This window comes from Argentina silus, assembly GCF_951799395.1.
Source record: "Argentina silus genome assembly, chromosome: 1".
Lineage (NCBI taxonomy): Eukaryota > Metazoa > Chordata > Actinopteri > Argentiniformes > Argentinidae > Argentina > Argentina silus.
This window is the reverse complement of record NC_139655.1, coordinates 35,925,471-35,945,854: the sequence shown is the minus strand read 5'-3', so window position 1 is coordinate 35,945,854 and position 20,384 is coordinate 35,925,471. Positions and strand designations below refer to the sequence as shown.

General features: G+C 41.3%; 1 protein-coding gene across 3 annotated transcripts; it reads left to right on the top strand.

The window, feature by feature from the left end:
- The first annotated feature begins 656 nt into the window (after positions 1-656).
- Positions 657-12,122, top strand: ttc19 (tetratricopeptide repeat domain 19). 3 transcript variants are annotated; one of them, XM_083674269.1, is made up of 10 exons: positions 657-938; positions 1,247-1,338; positions 1,700-1,810; positions 2,050-2,088; positions 2,305-2,361; positions 2,819-2,880; positions 3,071-3,165; positions 4,766-4,920; positions 7,593-7,755; positions 10,516-12,122. In XM_083674269.1, exons 1-10 carry the CDS (start codon positions 662-664, stop codon positions 10,686-10,688), a joined length of 1,224 nt encoding a protein of 407 aa, XP_083530395.1. In that variant the 5' UTR covers positions 657-661; the 3' UTR covers positions 10,689-12,122. The 3 variants fall into 3 exon arrangements, with proteins under 3 accessions (XP_083530395.1, XP_083530396.1, XP_083530397.1); XM_083674270.1 differs by having other exon boundaries at positions 1,222-1,338; XM_083674271.1 differs by lacking the exon at positions 1,247-1,338.
- Positions 12,123-20,384: the final 8,262 nt, after the last annotated feature.

Sequence of the window (20,384 nt, the reverse complement as noted above, 5' to 3'; positions counted from 1 at the left end):
ATTTGCAAACCTTATTATTCAAATAACATTTTTATTTTCTATTTATTAGCATAGGTTGTCTATGCTAATAATTCCATTATTTGAATGTTGTTTCCCAAATAAAGAAGTGGACAGTAAACATGTTGTCTCCCACAAATGATGTACTGCCCCTCCCCTTGTGAATTGGTGACAATTTTAGTTTGAAGGCAGATAAGGGATTTAAGGTAGTCTGAAAAGTGACTGGAGCTTGTAGTGCTTATTTGTGCACCCTATTTAAACGATTAATGATAACCTAGCACTTTAGCCGCACCATCACGAGATGGATCGCCGTCACCTAAAAATCAATCTGTATGGCATTCCGCAATTTTGACGAAACTTGGGTGAATAATGTAATGTGTTGTGAATGCCGCATCTGCCGAGTATGGCAAGGCGCATCATTCAGCAACGTTTCGTAAAAATTGTCCCAGTGGTGTCGAAGATAAAAAAAAAACGTGTGACATAAAAAACGGACAGACACCGATCCAGAGTCCCCTCCCCGGTTTCCCCATCTCCGGCTTGCCCTTGCACAGTTTAGCGGAGACTTTTATTGTGAAGGGTCACGCTGTCAGAGTCAAAGTCACGTTACGTCGACCACTTCCTCATACGCTTCATTTCTCTTTGGTTTCGTAAATCATAAACAAAGATGGCGCTCTCCGCTGTCACTCGGGCTCTTCTTTCAAATAGAAGTCCAATTAAACGAATTGTTTCGGAGGGAGCCCGCAACGTGTCTATTTGTGGCCTATTTAATGCAAGGATACTGTTGCGATGTCTCAACACGGCGACCTCTCAGTCTAATGGAGAGCGCACAGCTGTGTACAGAAGGTCACAGGCGTTCAAATGTGTTTCCCGCACCAGTGGAAGTAATGGGAAGAGAAATAACTGTACAAGTAACTGGACTAAAGCAATGTGGAGTGTAACTGGTAAGTCTGCGTTGTTTCATTGTACGTATCTATATGTTTTAACGGTGTGGATGGCAGTGCCATGACATAATTTTGAAGGACGGTGGCTAAAATATTATACCTCTATGGATATGCATTGAACACCTTTATTATTGCTTTGACCAGCCCCGGACAGGCTATGCGTTGACTTGCTTGCATAGCTTCCAATATAATTATTAACTTTAACACGTGATGCTCGGATATTAATATATTCGTATTGTCCAATCTATTCCACTTCTACGATAATCTTCCCATTACCAAGTAGATGAAGGATGTGTCTCTTGTGATAGCGTTCTCCCTCTTCAGCAAAACTGAGGAGGACACCAGAGATGAGGCCCAGAAAAAAGAGGATGAGATAATTTTACTCTTAAAGAAAGCCAAGGTAGGCAGCTGCAAGGTACTTCTAACTTCTTAATCAGAGCATTGGAAGTTAATTGGTCGAACACAAGTAAGGGAAGGATCTCACTCAAACTAAAGATGAGACGCCTTCTTGTGAATCAAACCTATTTTATTTAAACATGAAAGCATTGTTACACAATTGCCTCAGACAGATGTGTTCACTATACCTGTATCATTACTGCATGTTGTCCAACCTTCAGGTAAAGTGTCCTCGCACTGGTTTGCGATAAGCTAACTTCTGTTACAAAGGTAGATCTTTTTGAAAACAATATCACGTCATGACATTGTTCAGCTGAATACTAGTACTATCGCTGACCAAACCATTGGTGTGTCTTATGTTCCAGCTCAGTATGATGCGGGGGCAACTGCATGGAGCTACAGGGCTGCTTCACCAGGCGATAGGGCTGGCCCATCAGACTCACAACACACAAGCCATCATCTACACCTACAGCCTGGTAAAAACCTGCCATATCATTTAGATTACCTCTAAAATAGAAGAGGTCACATTTGTTTTAGATCAAAAAGCTGTAACACTGATTTAAGTACTCCTTACGAGTGCTGGGAATGTTATGAGTGAGTGTGCCTTTAAAGTTTTGTTGATTACACACTTGTATAAGATTAATTAGAATAAAACTATCCGTTAGGGTGTGTTCAGTATAGACATGACCTTCATTCTTGTCTCCTATGTCTACAGATGGCGAATCTGGCCTATGTCCAAGGTCAGCTGGACAATGTGAGTAGGAGCAGAGGTGCTCCTCTTAGTCCACTGAGAACCACCCTCCACTGTACAACATCTGGGGCCCTTTAGTGTTTCCTATGGCCTATGGGTTTGCCCCAGTCAGCCCCTATGGCCCCTTTCGATACTGGCAAGCCCCTAGTTCTCTGTTCGCAAAGGCCTCCTTTGGCTCCCAGGGTGCTATCGGTGACCCTTGTGCTCTTCTTACCTCAGGCAGAGAAACTCTTCAAAGCAGCCATGAGCTTCATGCTGTCTGGAGGAACACCACAGGTTAGTGCTTTATTTAATAATTAATTGATTTTGTGTACTTTCCTTCAAGAGAAAATTATTTCCGTAGCTCACATATTTCATATCTCAGCATACAAACAACCCACCCATATACAGTACATGGAAAAACAACATGGAAAGGAAATGTCATGTCAGATTATTAATCAAGTTTATGGCCCCTTGAAGCAGACAGTAGGTTGTGTAAGCCTATTAAGAATAGGATTTTCCACATTTGGTCATTGAGAGCAACTGTTTCAAATAATCAACCTCTTGTGGTATTCAGTCCCTGTAACTTTGTTCATTGTTAATTGAATTAGGGGTGTGTAATTGCAGGAATGGAACAAAAGCTTCCAGACAGATAGTAACATCTCCACCCTGGTAGAGAAGCAATCAGTTCTATGAAAGATCTTTTATGCATGATGAGAATGCATGATCTATTATCTTTACTCTCTGTTTGAAGGATGACAATGCGGTCATCGAGATGTCCTTGAAGCTTGCCACTATATATGCTGGTCAGAATAAGTGAGTGGACCTCTTGGGAATTAAAAGGAAAAGGTGCTGCCTTGTCACTTGCTGGTAAACTGGGGGTTTTCATAACCCACCCATAAACAAGTGTTAGGGCAGCACTGGAAATGAAAGTTACAGATTGTTACAAGTCTGGCCTCAAATCTAAAGTGATGTTTAAGATATTCATGTTTTTCTCTCCTCTCAGGGTTGACTTGGCGGAGCATGGGTTCCGATTCTGCACCGAGTCCCTTGAAGCAAAGTTGGAGAAACACAAGGACATTCCTGCTGAAGAACAATCTGGTAATTGACGTCTAAACATTTATCCCAACCTATTCTCTAACAGTTGAGAAATCAACTGTCATAAATTCCCAGGTATTCTCAGGTATTAGCTATTGAAGCCAGCAATTGGGTTTTGCTACAACAATGGCACTTGGTCGTAGTTCTGGAGTAATTTATCAAAAGTTGTTGCTGTTCATATTGAACTAGAAAAGAATGTTCCAGAAGAAACTTTGTTGGCTTGCAAAGTCTTATTTTGGTAGTTGATAAAGTTAAAAGATGGTTTGGATTATAGATAGTCCGATAGAGTAAATGTGCTTTATGTTTAAAAAGTCTAAATAGTCTGTATAGAAGTTCTTTAAGTAGGGTCAGTCAGTATACAGTTTAAAGTTGGATTGAGTTGTCAAGTTTAAATGATGATGTGAATTTTGAAATGTATATTATAGGATAGGATATTTCATGTATGTAGGATTTCAGGCAAATTTTAGTACAGTTGAAAAAGTGTAAATAGTATAACAAATTTGAATGGAAGTTATTTAAGTGGAATCAATCTACACAGATAGATAAGATGAGCCTGGGATAGTTCAGTGGAGTGGGTTGAGATTGGTTTCAGTGGGGTACATCTGGTTGCCAAGAGCGTGCATTGTTGTGTAACCATTCTGAAAATGTATTCTCTACTGTAGGTCTCCTGCTGTTTTTATTCAAGAGTTCAGAAAGTTCCATGGCAGTTACAGTAACAATGGGGTTCTCAAAATGTTGGCCTAACTCTACATTCTGTTTTTAGGTTGTTGTAGCAGGCATACTAATACTACTACTACTAATAATAATACAATGAAAGTGTACAGTAAACATGTTGACCCCCACGAATGATGTAGAGCCCCTCTATAAAAGGAGAGTGATGGAGAAACCTGTGACTGAAGCAAGATGTTTATTTATTCAAACATTTTACTATGACACTCTGGTTGTCTCTGTTTTACAGTGCTGTGTCCCCGTTTCACACAGGGAGGGCTTTTCTCTTGGTGTGATCACCTTCTGTGACCAAAGAGAAACATTATTTGGGCGACATTAGTCTACTATCATATTAACTCTAATGATATAAGACGCTTTTACTTCAAACACAAATTTCACCAATAGACTAAGACAAAATATTTGCACAGGCAAATTATTTGGTTACAAATGCGATTTCCATACTAATGCAAACCTACTAATGATGACACATGAACTACAACTTCATAGGATTATTAAATCTCCTCACAAGGATAATGTTTATGTATGCAAATAGTCGTTGGTGGTGTATGTGTAGTAGTAAAGAGTTTTTTTGTTTTTTTCTTTCAACAGATTAGCCATATATGGGCCGGTTTCAAAGACCCAGATTATGCTTAATCTAAGACAAATAAAGAACATCCTCAATGGAGAACCTCCATTGAAAGTCTGATTTAGTCTAGGACTAGGCTTCATCTTTGTCTGGGAAAGCCCCCTCCCTATAAATTACAAATGCATTACATAACATTTTCAACTATGGTTCCTAACGTTGCTTTTCTATTGTCTCCTCAACTCCTGAGACTGTTCCTTTTGATATTGAGCTTGCACTGTGGCCATCTTGTTTTTTCTCCCTGCTCTCCAGAGGAGGATCGGAAGGAGACTCGTCTGCTGCTGGGCCTGTGTCTGGACTCCCACGCTCGCTACATGGCTGCTACACACCGCTTTAGCCAGGCAGTACAGGACTACCAGCGTGCTCTGCAGATCTGCCAGGAGGAGCAGGGAGAGACCCATCCACAGGTACCTGCATCAGTGTTTGTCTTTATTGCTCTGCAAAGTGTATGACAGTGTTTGAACCAAAAAAGGAGTGGAGATGTAGCAGAAAATGTAATACTAGTTCATGGCACACCAGGTTAGCGAGGCGGCTATCCAGAAGGTGGCCAGTTCGTGTCCCAGGGCTGACGGGTGAAATTTAGTAGGATGTGAGCTGGTTGCCAGAGGGATGCTGGCATCAGTAACCCAGGTGCCATCCACCTTCGTTGTGCCCTTGAGCAAGGCATTTATCCCCCCATTGCTACACTGCGGCAGACCCTGTGCTGCTCCAAAGCCGCCACATCATGTGTGCAGGTATTAAACCTCAGGTTGGGTACTGTGACAGCAAAAAATAGGGACGCACCAATATGACAATTCTGGGCCGATACCGACATCATAACACAATCAGCTGATCCTCGATTATTTACCTTTTTGTACCGTGGCATAAAATAAATATTTTGCTTTTGATATATTTTTTTTAAATTCTTTTTCAATAAGCACAGATTCACTCGTACAACTACAAAGTGATGGAACAACTTTTATTATTTATTTCTATGAAAAAAGAATGATCAAAAGAATGATGTAGCATATTCCTGTGTACACCTTTAAGATCCCAGGGAATTATGGTGTGCACACTGTGACGGAAATAAGGAAGCATGTATTATTTATCTTTTTGCAGTAGAAGAATGGTAAGGAGACTCATGGTGAATAAAGTACCTTGTTTATAAAGTTAAATACTTAGTCTAGTTTGTCTTCTACCCAGATACACCCATTATTATTACAAATTAAGAAAAGATCCTCATTAAATTAAAATAATGTCTGACATTTTAAAGTAATCACCAATTGTGCCTATTTTTGCTAATATCGGTCGATGCTGACGACTGGCTTATCAACAGGTGCATCCCTTAAAAATAGTAATTTCTGTTAAAGATGGGAGAGATATTGTATTGATAATGAGTGACTGATCATGAGATGAGCTCATGACTTCATCTGCCAGTTGAGGCCTGTTGAATGTCCATCTACAGTGTTGAGGCCTGTTGAATGTCCATCTACAGTGTTGAGGCCTGTTGAATGTCCATCTACAGTGATGCTGGGCCAAAGCAAGCTTAATGGCCATAGATGAAAAAGAGACAATGGCAGTGATTGAACGATCATACTGCCTACTGACTACTAAAATAAAGTACTATATACTAATCATACTACACACTATTTAGGCCATACTGTTTAGTAAAAATGTATGCAGTAAGCAACACATTTCAACATGATACATCTAATTCATACTGAGAAATCGTGATCTGTAGCCCAACCATGTTGTTTACTGTTATTGGTTACATTTTTCTACAGCCAGCCCCTTTACCCGCTCCATTGGATTGTGGGACTAAATTCTGAATTTACTTCCTGAGTAGTGTGCAGTGAAATCATACCACATAAAAAGGGGAATTTAGTGTCCTAAATTTTCGTACATTTCACGTACTGAAAAGCGTTCTAACCTTGCATACCAAAAATGGCTACTAAATAGGTTACTGTATGATCGTTTGGTCATAGCCACGGTTGCTTCAGCCCGTTTGTGTCCTATGGGCCCGGACGGAAAGAGGGCTGTCAAAACAGACATTTCTGCTTGGATGTCAGCCCACCACCTCAAGCTCAACCTTGACAAGACTGAGCTGCTCTTCCTCCCAGCTGCTCTTCCTCCCTGCCCTCTAAAAGAGTTCTCCATCACAGTAGAGAACTTTACTGTGACCTCCTCCCATACAGCCACGAACCTTGGGGTGATCCTTGCCAACCACTTATCCTGTGTGGCGAACATCACAGCAACAGCATGCTCCTGTAGATTCTTCCTCTACAACATCAGAAGGATACGTCCATTCTTCACCAGAGAAGCAGCACAACTTTTGGTCCAAACCCTTGTGATCTCTCGCCTTGACTACTGCAATGCACTCTTGGCCGGACTCCCCGCCTCCACCCTCAGGCCTCTGCAGCTCATCCAGAACACTGCCGCCCGTCTGGTGTTCAATCTCCCCAAATTCTCCCATGTCACTCCCCTCCTCCGCACCCTTCACTGGCTCCCAATAGAAGCTCGCATCAGATTCAAGACCCTGGTGCTCGCCTACTGGACGGCAAAGGGAACTGCCCCTCCCTACTTGCAGGCAATGGTCAGCCCCCAAACCCCTGCATGATCACTCCGCTCTTCCACCTCGGCTGGCCGCCTGGCCCTGCCGCCTCTACGTGGATGCAGCAGCCGCACTACTCAGTCACGACTTCTCACTGTCCTGGCGCCCCGCTGGTGGAATGAGCTTCCCACTGCTGTCATGACTGCAGAGTCACTACCAATCTTCCACTGTAGATTGAAGACCCATCTCTTCAGGCTACAGTCCCTCCTAAAGACCTCTTCACTAACCCTAACCCTAGAGATCTCTTCACCCCCACTACCCCCCTGTACAAGTTTCTCTCCTGTTTAAAAAAATAAATAAAATAATAATAATGATCTTCTTCTAGCATTGTGACTGCCAATGGCCCCTGGTCTGAGCATTGATTACTTTATCTTATGATGACTGATGATCACTTACTTAAACAAATGTATTTGTTGTAAGTCGCTTTGGATAAAGGTGTCTGCTAAATGCCATAAATGTAAATGTAAAACAAATTGTATTGTATTTCAGACCCTGGTGCTGATGAGCGACCTGGCCACCATCCTGGACCTGCAGGGTCACCATGACCAGGCTCTGCCTCTGGTGAAGAAGGCTGTGGAGCTGAGCCGGTCCGCCGGCCACCCCGACCAGCACGTGCTGCTGGGAAACATGGCGGGCATCCTACTGCACCAGGGTAAGTCCAGGAATTTGGGGACTCACTGGAAACTGTGGTGGTGGGAGTGAGGGGGTATTTTAGCCAAGCTTTACGATTGCAACGTTTGTGTTTTGCAACAAAATGTTGAAAACGTTCTAATCGAAATGTAACCTTCCTTGGAAAATAAAGAATGCATAAATAAGATGATGAAATCCTATTCATGTCATCGTAGACTCTTGATACAGATCTTCTTTTGGCTCTATACTCCAGAAGTTTGGATTTTGCATCAGACAATTACTATGAGGTTAAAGTAGAGATTCGCAGCTTTTGAGGGATTTGAGGGTATTTGTGTACATATTGGTTTCACCATTTAGAAATGACAACACTTTTTTTATACATAGTCCCCCTATTTCAGGGCACCAAAAGTAATGGGACAATTGGCTTGACCGGTGTTTCTGGTAAGTGTGGTCCGTCACATAATTTCTGCAGGCATAAGAGAGTCAGATGTCAATGTCTAGTATTGCTTCAAGGCTTTGCGTTTGTTGAGTCTGCTATTGGTGCCTGTCCACGTGAGTACCAAAGAGGTGTCAATGAAAGTCAAGGAAGCCATTATTAGGCTGAAAAATCAGAAAACAAAATCAGAACATAGCCAAAATGTTAGGCTTGCCAAAGTCAACAGTTTGGAACATCATTAAGAAGAAAAAATTGCACTGGTGATCTCAGCTATCGCAAACGGGCTGGTAGATCAAGGAAGACTTCTACAGTGGATGACTGAAGAGTGTTCACAATAATTAAGAAAACCTCCCAAAAAACTGTCTCACAGATCAGGAACACTGTCCAGGAGGTAGGTGTGAATGTGTCAGAGACTACCATCCACAGAATACGTCACCAGCCGAACTACAGAGGCTTCACTGTAAGGTGCAAACCACTAGTTATCCTCAAAAAGGATGTTCAGGTTACAGTCTGCTAAAAAGTACCTAAAAAGCCTGCAGAGGTCTGGAAAAAAAAAGTCTTGTGGACAGATAAGATGAATATTATTATGTACCAGAGTAATTGCAAGAGGAAGGTTTGGAGAAAGAAGGATCTGCCCAAGATGTACAGCATGCCACCTCATCTGTGAAAGATGGTGGAGGGGGTGTTAATGTTAGGGCACTAGAACTGTCTAACTTGTCTTAATTGATGATGTACAAAAACATCTTGTCTGCTTGACTACAAACAAATGCCTCCAAATTCACCATCATACAGTAAGACAATGACCCCAAACATACTGCCAGAATGTTCTTGACTGGCCAAGTCAATCTTCAGATTGCATTTGAACATGTATTTCAAAAATACCTCAACAACAACTCAAGATGGCCGGGCAGATTATCAATGGGTCGCAGACTTTAGGCAGTTATTGCATGCAAAGGATTGTCCACGAAAAACTAAACATGAGTGCTTAATTTGGACATAATATCTATCCCATTACTTTTGGTTTCTAAATGGTGAATCCAATATGTACACAAATACCATCAAATAAAAGCTAAGAATCTATATGTTAACCTTTTACATTTATGGCATTTAGCAGACGCCTTTATCCAAAGCTACTTACAACAAATACACTTGTTTAAGTAAGTGAATCATCTGTCCAACAGTCATCATAAGACAAAGTAATCAATGCTCACACCATTGATTACTTTGTTAATTTAAAAAAAAAAGATTAACTGGAGAGAACTTGTACAGGGGGGTAGTGAGGGTGAAGAGGTCTCTAGGGTTGGGGTTAGGGTTAGTACAGGGGGGGTAATGGGGGTGAAGAGGTGTTTAGGAGAGACTGTTAAGATGTCAATCTACGGCGGAAGATCGGTAGTCCTGACAGTAGTGGGAAGCTCATTCCACCAGCAGGGCGCCAGGACGGTGAAAAGCCGTGACCGAGTGCCGCGGTCGCTGCATCCACGTAGAGGCGGCGGTGCCAGACGGGCAACCGAGGTGGAAGAGTGGAGTGATCGTGCAGGGGTTTGGGGGCTAACCATTGCCTACAAGTAGGGAGGGGCTGTTCCCTTTGCCGCCCAGTAGGCAAGCACCAGGGTCTTGAATGTGATGCGAGCTGCTACCGGGAGCCAGTGGAGGGTGCGGAGGAGGGGAGTGACGTGGGAGAATTTGGGGAGATTGAACACCAGACGAGCGGCAGCGTTTTTGTTGAGCTGCAAGAGGCCTGATGGCGGAGGCGGGGAGTCCGGCCTCATAGTCATTGATTGATTTAAAATATTTTCAAAATATTTGGACTACAGAGCCAAAGAAGAAACAATGCTTCACTGTCCCATTACTTATGCAGGGCACTGTAGTTGTAAGAGATTAAGATATGGAGAGATTAATGTGTACCATGATCTGTGAACAAAAAAACACAATGCCCAAATACAATTGACTATCCACATAAAAACACCTTTTGATTTGTATTTGTAAACCATTACTGGTTTAGTTTTTATTCATGACATTTGTTTGCACATGTAACAGCATTCATTCACAAATCATTAGCCATCATTTTGCATGTATTAATTTTGCATGTGCTTAGTGTTTTTTGTTTACGGATCATGGTACACTTATGAGTTATACTCTATTTATGTGCAATAATATTGCCATTAATATGTCTCCATATTAAGATTCTAAAATAAATGATATATTTCTAACTATTATTTATTTGAAATGATATTTGTAATTTGATATTTTGCTCAGTTATGTTTAAAACGACTATATCATTGAAAAACAATGTGACATTTTACTCAGTGTCCTTGGCTCTGTGTGTATATTCCCCCCCTATTTCAGGTCAACTGGATGAGTCTGTGCGTCTGTATAAGGAGGCTCTCGCTCTGGCTCAGTCTGTGGGAGACGAAGAAGCTGTTGAACAAATCCGAGAGGGGCTTAAAGAGGTACACAACAAGAGGACTGAACAGAAGACAGAGAGGGAGGCCCAGTCCACAAAACAACCACCAGCCTAGCCTCTTCCTCTTTGTTGTTATGCTTGTTTAACCAAACAAAAACCAGAGAGCTAAGTGTTAGAAATATGGCACAAATTCCCTCAAGCCCATTGGAAGACTTGAGGTGCGTCCCATGACAAAAAAAAATATTCGGAATTCAATATTTTCAACATTTTGACAGGTGACCTAATAGTGTAGAAGACAGGTGAAGTCCACTTCAGATACCTGCCAAAGTGGACTTCAGCTGAGGACTCTGTAATGGATCCTTCAGCAGACGTATTTCACTTCTGTGTGACATTGTAACCAACCCCACCTGATGTCTAAACAACTCAATAGTTCCCACTGCACCTGTGCAAAAAATGTATTGCAGTTTCTTACTTTCCCATTTTTGACATAATAGTCGTTAATTAATATATTCAATATGTATCAAGTCCACTGATGGCGTGTTGATGCCATTGATCAGTTTATGCAACTGTTTTTAGATTTAGCTGATCAATTCTCAGTGGGATCCATTTCAGTGGGATCTACAATGCAGCATACAGTAGGTGCATAGATGTATTTTATATGTATTAAGACATGTTAAACACAAAAAATGCCAGCAAAATTAATGAAAATGTGTATTGTGTTCATTCCATGACTTTACATGAATTGCGGTAAAATAATTATGGAACATTCTTCATCTTCTGAAAAGAATCCTTGTTGGTGGAAATTAAAAACCATAAAAGAATAGCCTATATGTATTGGTAATTGGTTGTCTTGGGTCACATCAGATCAGTGGAATAGTCAACTAATTACCACAACGTAATTAAACACTCACTGTGCTGTAAGATAAAACTATCAGCTAAATGGCAATCATTATAATTATTATTATTATAATTATTATTATTATTATTATAATGTCAAAGTGGGTAGGATGTCCAAATTCTCACCACTACTCCTCACCGTTCTCTCCTCCACTCGTGTCCTTCAGATATTTCTGTGGTAGTAGAAGTGGTAGTGAAAAGCACTAGTGAAATGTTTTAGGACGCACCCTTAGATATTATACTAAGTGTTAGGGCCAAAGATATTAGAGTAATGAATAATACGTGAACTTGCTCCTCATTCTGGATCCGTAATGTATATAGCCATTGTTAGCAATATTTCCAGTAATTTCAAATAATGAAATATGCCCCTTGATTATGATGAATATGACTGTACAGAGTGTTTAACAACTGTCTTACTTTGTCATTAACAAGACAATCAGGACATACAATATTAGCATGTAATGCTCTTGTCATAGAATGTGATGTCATAGAATGTCACTCCTTGAACCTGATGATGTCAAAATCAAAAGCTACGTTTATGTTAAAATGCATGTGCTCCGTTGTCTACGTTGCTGGTGGCCCTGCTTGCAGAAGTCACTGACTATGCTTTTTACTGAGATGTTCAATTAGATACTGTACGACCAGGAAATAAATTGCATAAATTGTTCCCTCTTGCTTCTTAACTTTCTTTGATGAGGAAAATAGGAGTGAAGTTTTCAAATCTCCAATTAAGATTTGGCCCTAAAATAAGGCAAAGCTTCAGGGAACCTGTGTAAACTGTTAAGACTGCATTACAGTGCCTTAAGAATGGTAAGTCATTAAGTGTCTTTAAGAAAGACTGTACATCTGTAAGAAATGTAAATGTTGTGTATTTTGAATACACACACTCACACACTCACTGAGCACTTTATAAGGAACACTACTAATACTGGGTAGGGCCTTCCTTTGCTCTCAAAACAGCCTCAATTCTTCATGGCATTGATTCCAGAAGATGTTGGAAACATTCCTTTGAGATTCTGGTCCACGATGACATGATTGCACCACACAATTCCTGCAGATTTCTCAGGTGCACTTTCAAGCTGTGAATCTCCCGTTCTACCACATCCCAAAGGTGTTCCATTGGATTCAGATCTGGTGACTGGGAAGGCCATTGAAGAACACTGAACTCATTGTCATGTTCATGAAACCAGTTTGAGATTACTTTTGCTTTGTGACATGGTGCATTATCATGCTGGAAGTAGCCATTAGAAGATGGGTAAATTGTGGCCATGAAGGGATGCACATGGTCAGCAACAACACTCAAATAGGCTGTGGCATTCAAGTGATTATTGATTGGTATTAATGGGCCCAAAGTGTGCCAAGAAAACATTCCCCACACCATTACGCCACCTTCACCATGAGAAGGTGTACAGGTGTTCATAATAAAGTGTTTGGTGAGTGTATATAACATGTAGACTGAATCTGGCATCTCCAAGCAAAGACTGAAATATCAAACCAATTTCCTGCTTACCCTTGATATTGTTTGAACACTGAACCCTGATGTTATACCATGCCCTGCGTAAGTGGGACAATGTAACATTTTTTTGTAACATCTATTGTTCTGTACTCTCATTTTATGGTATTTGTGTACATATTGGTTTCACCATTTAGAAATGACAACACTTTTTATATATAGCCTATTTCAGGGCATCAAAAGTAATGCGACATGACAGGTGCTTCTGGTAAGTCAGGTGTGTTCCGTCACATGACTTGTGCAGACATAAGCTGTCAATGTCTCGTATTGATTCTAGGCTTTGCATTAGCCTTTGGAGTCTGCTCGTGGTGTTTGTCAACATGAGGGCCAATGAATGTCAAGGCAGCCATTATTTATCTGAAGCGCTCAGCAATCGCAAACAGTCTGGTAGGCCAAGGAAGACTTCTACAGTGGATGACTGAAGAATGCTCACCATCATTAAGAAAACCCCCAACACCACTGTCCCACAGATCAGGAACCCTCTCCAGCAGGAACAGTAGGCGTGAATGTGTCCAAATACGCCACCTACAGAGGCTTCACTGCAAGGTGCAAACCACTAGTTATCCTCAAAAATGATGGTCAGGTTATAGTTTGCTAAAAAGTACCTAAAAAGCCTGCAGTGGTCTGGAAAAAGGTCTTTTGGACAGATAAGTTGTAATATTATCATGTACCAGAATGAGCAAGAGGAAAAAAATGATCTGCCCAAGATTTACAGCATACCACCTCATCTTGTCTTCAGTAAATATTCAACCCCCTGGACTTTTTCCACATTTTGTTGTGTTACAACCTGACTTTAAAATGATTTAATTACACCCGTTTTTAATTACACAATCTACACCCGTAAAAATACCCTGTAATGTCAAAGTGAAAATTATGTTTTAGAAATGTTTACAAATTAATTAAAAGTTGAATGTTTTGGGTCAATAAGTATTGATCCGCTTTGCTATGGCACCCTTAAAATGAGCTCAAATGCTAAAATGTCTTCAACAAGTCAGATTTTCTTAGGAATTAATTACACACTGTGTAGATCAGGTTGTCATACAAAGTAATGACACCTGTCAAGCCAATTGTCCCATTACTTATGGTGCCCTGAAAGAGCTAGAAAAAGTTTTGTCATTTCTGAATGGTGCAACCAATATGTAGAAAAATACCATCAAATAAAAGCTCATAATTTATACTTTAACCGTATAGTAATTGTTTGATTTCGCCAAAAGAACAAAAAACGCTACACTCGCCCATTACTTTCGCAGCGCATGCACGCACGCAATAAAACAACCTTGAATAATGCTCTTGAGACGTCTGTCCTTCTGTAGGCTAGTGCAGGGAACCCAGGGGATGGAAAGACATGTAGGTAATGGACAGAGGTTAAACGGGATAGTTTACTCAAAATACAAATACATGATTTTCAGTTTTGGGATATTTAGTTCCCTTACTTTACTTACCTTACTAAAATAAATTACCATCATTTATTATTGATAGTGTTGTAGAGCATTTATAATAATATCAGTTTCCACGCAAAGGTTTGGCAGAGAGACTTTTGGCTATATTTTGTTAATAGCAAAGCATATCTAATATTGATAATCTGACTCCAATGTAATTAGCACTATGTGCAAAGAATTGTTGAGGCTTTAATAATACTGTGTACTTACACAACTATAACAAGGCGAATACTTCATAGAGAAATGTTACATCCTAATAGAGAGAGAGTAGAGAGAGATAGAGAGATGACCACTTGTCATTCAAAACAATGCTGCACACAACATGATGAAAACACAACAGGACACAGGAAAGAGCTTTTCCCTGACCTCTGCTTTCTATATCACCCTAACAACCACAGTATTTAAATTAGGAGCTATTGATAAGGAGACCCAACCACAATTGATCTTATTACATCTAAACCGATGACATCACAGCTTTGACATGTCAAGACACTCCACAGAGCTCACAGCCTTAAACTGAAGAAGATAGTATCACCATAAGGCCCCATTCGTTCTTAAAATATTTCTTAAACACCTTACAAACACACCAATCCAAGCCCTATCACACTAGTACAAGTATGCCTCTGAATTGCATGTCTACCTTTGATTCTTTTTTTTTTGACACTTCCTCATTGTATTAGGGCATCATTTTTCTTTTCTTATGAAAAAGTCCATGTTAGATCTGAGTGTTTGTGAGGGTAAGCCTACACCTGTGGGACACAAATCCCAACTATTGTCAATTGTATAGAAACTCCATTCCCACTGATCCACTCCTACACTCTACAAAAAAAATGGTTGTGTCTGTGTGGTCTTTGTTTGTGTATGTACAACATTTTCATTCATTCTTCTCCTTTCCCACAAAGGTCACACAGCTAAACACTACAGGATCTCACAGAAATACGCCTAATCATTGTTTACCTAAATGTATTCCCAGGTGTGAGTGTGTGTGTGTGTGTGTGTGTGTGTGTGTGTGTGTGTGTGTGTGTGTATGTGTATGTGTGTGTGTGTGTGTGTGTGTGTGTGTGTGTGTGTGTGTGTGTGTGTGTGTGTGTGTGTGTGATGATTGGGAAATTGTGATTGTTTGGTGTGTGACGTTGAGCTCAAAACTAAAGATTAGTGTATTGGAACAAAATCTGTTCTCAGCCAAAGAGAGAGAGAGAAAGAGCCAGCAGATTTTTGGCCAATTCATGGCTTTTGGACTTGATTTGGACTATTTCCATTTATTAACAGGAATTGGCTATTAGGCAAAGACAGATTTTGGGTCCAGACACAGATTGGGACAACAATAGGAATATATACATGTTCAAGGGAGTCTGATATAATGCTGGCTACTTTCACTAAAGATAATGCTGAAGATTAGCTGTGCTTGTGAGGTCTCATGATTTGGGCATTGGTAGGGCTTTACTGTAAACATCTGCAATAACAACACAGACCTTGGTAATATCATGGTGATGTCATGTGACTATCATTTACACACACAAATCTTTCTTTCTCTCTCTTACACAAACGCACACACACACACACACACACACACACACACACACACACACACACACAAGGATTGGCTGCATGTCATGCTTATAGATGATAACTGTTGTGCTGCTCTACACACACATACACACACACACACACACACACACACACACACACACACACACACACACACACTCTCTGAACTGACCCTTATATACTGTCGGTGCCTTCTCCAACTTTCAACAGACCTGTGCATCAGTCACAGCTGTTACAACAGGAAAAACTCTCAGATGCCTGGAGGAATCAGCGGACCAATCAACAGTCTCTACTGAGAGATCCCCAAAGGTAGATTTCTTCATAATTGGCCCTATGTACTTAGCTTTTTTTTTTTACAAGATCGTGTAAGATGTGTAAAATTTGAATTAACATTGATAATGTTCTCCTCGGTTTTCAAGCATGTTGAGTCACTTGCTACATCACTATCATTTATGTTCTAAAATACTATTCATAATTGTGAGATAATGTATTACCTCTTACTTGTGATAACAATGCTTTTTAGGAGATGTTGATGAGTGTTGTTCTGTAGATATGTTACTAAGTGTTAATTAATTGTGGTGTTGAATGCTAGACTGTAACAGAGTGAGTCATGCTCAAGTGATGAGCAACCTTTTATTATTTGTATTCACTTTTGTGGCTTTTACAGAGTAGGGAAAAAACAGATTTGTCAAACAAGAGTACAAGGCAAACAAATAATAGACACAAGGGAGTAAATTACATGACTAACAGATACCAAAACAAACAAACAAACAAACAAACAAACAACAACAATAATAATTTCAACAAATTAACATATATATACATAAAAAAGACCACTAATCCGTACACAGATCATAGACACACAGTATCTATAGCAGTTGGACAGACAGCTCTGAGATTAACATTTGGGCTTTGTTTTGGCAAGGTAGTTTAGGTCATTCCTGTTTGCTGCAGTCAGAGTTGAAAGCAGTCACATATCCTCATCGATAAACCTGCTCAATCTTTATATGAACTCATCATCTGTATTGGATACAGTTCAAATTCTAGTGACCTAGGACTTTTTTATGATTTTTAATTCCTGCCTGAGATTCATTCAATTGATAAAAGAGAAATAGGTTGACCTTGAAAGAACACTGGTGTATCATTCCTCGCATTACAGCAGTGGTGTGCCACAACTTTGCAAGTTTGTTTCCACCAGCGGCAACTGCAAGATGTGATTGATATTGAAAACCCTGCATGGTTTGTCATCTTTCCATCTACAATGTGTTGTACTCTTCTCATCAGGCATAGCTAATGAAATCTCTGTCCTGCACCCATGACATTGGGTTAGAGAGTTTATTTCCCGGACCCAGATAAAGCCCTCTCCTGGAATAAAGACATGTCCAATAGATAAGCTCCATTGAAAGTTTAATATTCCCTGCTTGTCTGCACTGATTCCATTTGGATGAACTGAGGCCTGAGCCAATGTAGTTAGTTGGGGATCTCCAATGTTATTCTTCTGCCACATTGAACTAAGGCGTTCCTCCGTTATACACATTTTTAAAACCCTTCTACCAGGGAAGGGGATGGCATGTGAAGACAAAAACTGCCTTTTGGAATGTGTACACACCGACTAACCCTGCTTCTGCATCATTCCAGACAGCTGATAACGGGTAAAGCACTATCTTCTCATATTTACATTCTGACGGTATATTTTTTATAGTATAAGTTTTATTGTTGTTTGTTCTCTCTGCAAGCATTTGATTTTCCTCCCTTGTCTGGTGTAGCAAAGTGACACCTGTGACAGCTTGGGAAGGTCAAATCCTGGAAAACTTTGGTTTACGATATGTAACCCCGATACACTGAAGGAGATGATGGAGACATCTTGGGATATGCACCCCTGTGTACCCTATTTGCTGAAACCCTATTCAATCACGCCTGGAACAGGCCGGGAGCACTTTGCATGGCTGACCCCGCTCCAGCCCAGCTTATAAAAGCTCATGCACAGCGCGCACATTTCATTCTGTGAACCACCCCTTCACAGGCCCGTAAAGGAGAGGCAATCTGGTGAGATGTCTCCCTCATCTCCTTCAGAGAACCAGGGTTACATACTGTAACCCAAAGTCCTTTTTCAGTTGACTCAGTCAGTTCGACATCTCACTATGGCCCATCTCCCCCTATTGCCAAAGCCCGTACAGAAAACCTGAGTGAGTATGTGGAAATGTACCTAGTTCACCCTACTCAGTTTCAGTGCCAAGGACTGTATGTGCCAAAAAAGGTGCAGTGACATCCAGGCGGTAGAATCTCATGAAAGTGAGAGGAGGAGCCCAACTGGCTGCAGCACAAATCTCAGAAACAGAGATGCCCTTGAACAGAGCCCAAGACGTAGCAATTCCTAGTGGAATGCACCATGACTCCCAAAGGGAGCTGCAGGCTTTTAGAACTATACACCTCCACTACACAACGAGAAGATGCTGTTTGGATAGTGCCCTACCCTGTGAAACACACAAACAATTGATCACACCCTCTGAACACCTCATGAATGTCCTTGTAAATGCATAGTGCGTGCACTGAGTCTTCAGACGCCATCTTCTGGAGAAGAAGCGGTGGGGGATGGAAGGACTATTGCACATCATAGAAATGACTTTGAGAACAAATGCAGCTTTAGGACCGTAACCCGTAAGGGGCAAACTGAGTGCATTGAGGATAAACCGAGAGTGCATGGAGGTCGCTACCGCGCTTGACTGTGGTCAAGGCTAGCAACAAAGCTGTCTTATAAGGCAAAGTCTCAAAGTTGATGGTCACCAAAAGCTCGATCGAGTGCTCGTAATTGCATCAAGAACCAGGGACAAGTCCCAAATGGGACAGGTGACATGGAGACAGGACGGATGCAGCGTGCTCCCTTCACAAAACGACGGACAAGGGGGTGTCCCCCTGTAGTAGTTTCACCAGGACCAACATGACATACCGGACCGGATGGCGACCAGGTAGCCTTTTAATGGCAGGTCCTGTAAGAAGGAGATGGCTGTGGTAGTGAAGCACTGAAAAGGCACCACACCACGCCTCTCAAAACAACCCTCAAACGTCTTCCCCTTGAGGTTGTGTCGACTCGCTGTGGAGGGGGCTCCAGCACCCTGAATCATGGTTATCATGTTTGGGGCTAAGCCCTGTTCACGGGCTAACCCATAGGTCTATAGATTAAAAGGAGGCCAAGCAGGACTACCACAATCAAGGAGGCCATGAGACCAAGTAGCCTCAAACACATTCAGTACAAGACATTCCTGGCTGGGCGAAACACCTCGAGACATAGGCGAAAAGCATCTCGTCTGTCCACAGTGGGGGCTCCACTGTCCCATTACTTATGCAGGGCTTGTATATGGAGGTTGCCGATTCGTATGGATAATTACAGACACAGCCTTTTGAATTCAGATGCAAGTATTGTGGGCTTGAAAACTGGGCTGTTGAGTTCGCTTGTGATACACTTCACATATTGTCCTATTGGTTGAGTTTTCATTTGGGTTTAAGCAGTAGATGGGTGGCATATGCAAGGCCAGATGCACTGCAGCTTCTCGAAAATACATGATAACATCTACTTATGGCTCATACATGGCTCATACTTATGGCTCATACTTATGGCTCATACATATTTCACCTTTGCTTGCTGCTATGTAATGGATGATGCCAATGTGGATATGCTATTAAAATTGGTTTAAAGATGCCCACCATGGTCCAGTGAGACATGGAATGGTACTGTATAGGCTAAAGCTGAGGGCCCATTCAGGGCAGTTTCCAGAAGAGCCTATATAGGATTGTAAGGGATTGAATAGGAGTGAGAAGATTACACAAGAAGTCGGTGTGACTCTGGCTTAATGCAGTTTTGCAGAAACACAGATTGTGTGAAGCCCATTTTTGGTTTGGTGTCAGTAGGCAGGCTTGTTCTGAGCTCACTTTCACCTCACTAATTACACAGCTAAGGTGTAGATTTGTGTAAGAATTGCTTGTGCAAAAAGCACTGAAGTTTGACACACAGTAGATAATTCATGGTCTGAAGTTTTAGGAAGTGAAAAGGCAGAGCACAGGGCAGGACTCCAGTAGGAAGGAATGAATGTGTGGTGCCATTGTCTTGGCCAATTAATATTTCACTATAAAAACAATGAGTTCAATGTGCCAAGTATGTTTGAATGGATCGGCAATGGACAGAACACCTCAAGCTCGGCACAGTTATCTGTGAAACAGTGTAATGCTGTATCATGGACTAATTACCATACATGCGACTAGGACGATGTCATGTCAATTGTGTCCCTTGGTCACACGTATCACCAAGCCAAGTGGGACCAGCCTGGCTCTGTCTGTCACCATGGAAACCACATTCATGGCTTGAGATCACCGCTGTCTGTGTGCTTGACTGACGCGAGCAGTCAAGGTCCCACTTTGC

Coding starts and splice junctions, on each gene's coding strand:
- ttc19 (XM_083674269.1), top strand. CDS start 662: ATGGCGCTCTCCGCTGTCACTCGGGCTCTTCTTTCAAATAGAAGTCCA. Junction 2,089..2,304: donor TCCAAGGTCAGCTGGACAAT/GTGAGTAGGAGC, acceptor TTCTTACCTCAG/GCAGAGAAACTCTTCAAAGC. Junction 2,881..3,070: donor ATATATGCTGGTCAGAATAA/GTGAGTGGACCT, acceptor CTCTCCTCTCAG/GGTTGACTTGGCGGAGCATG.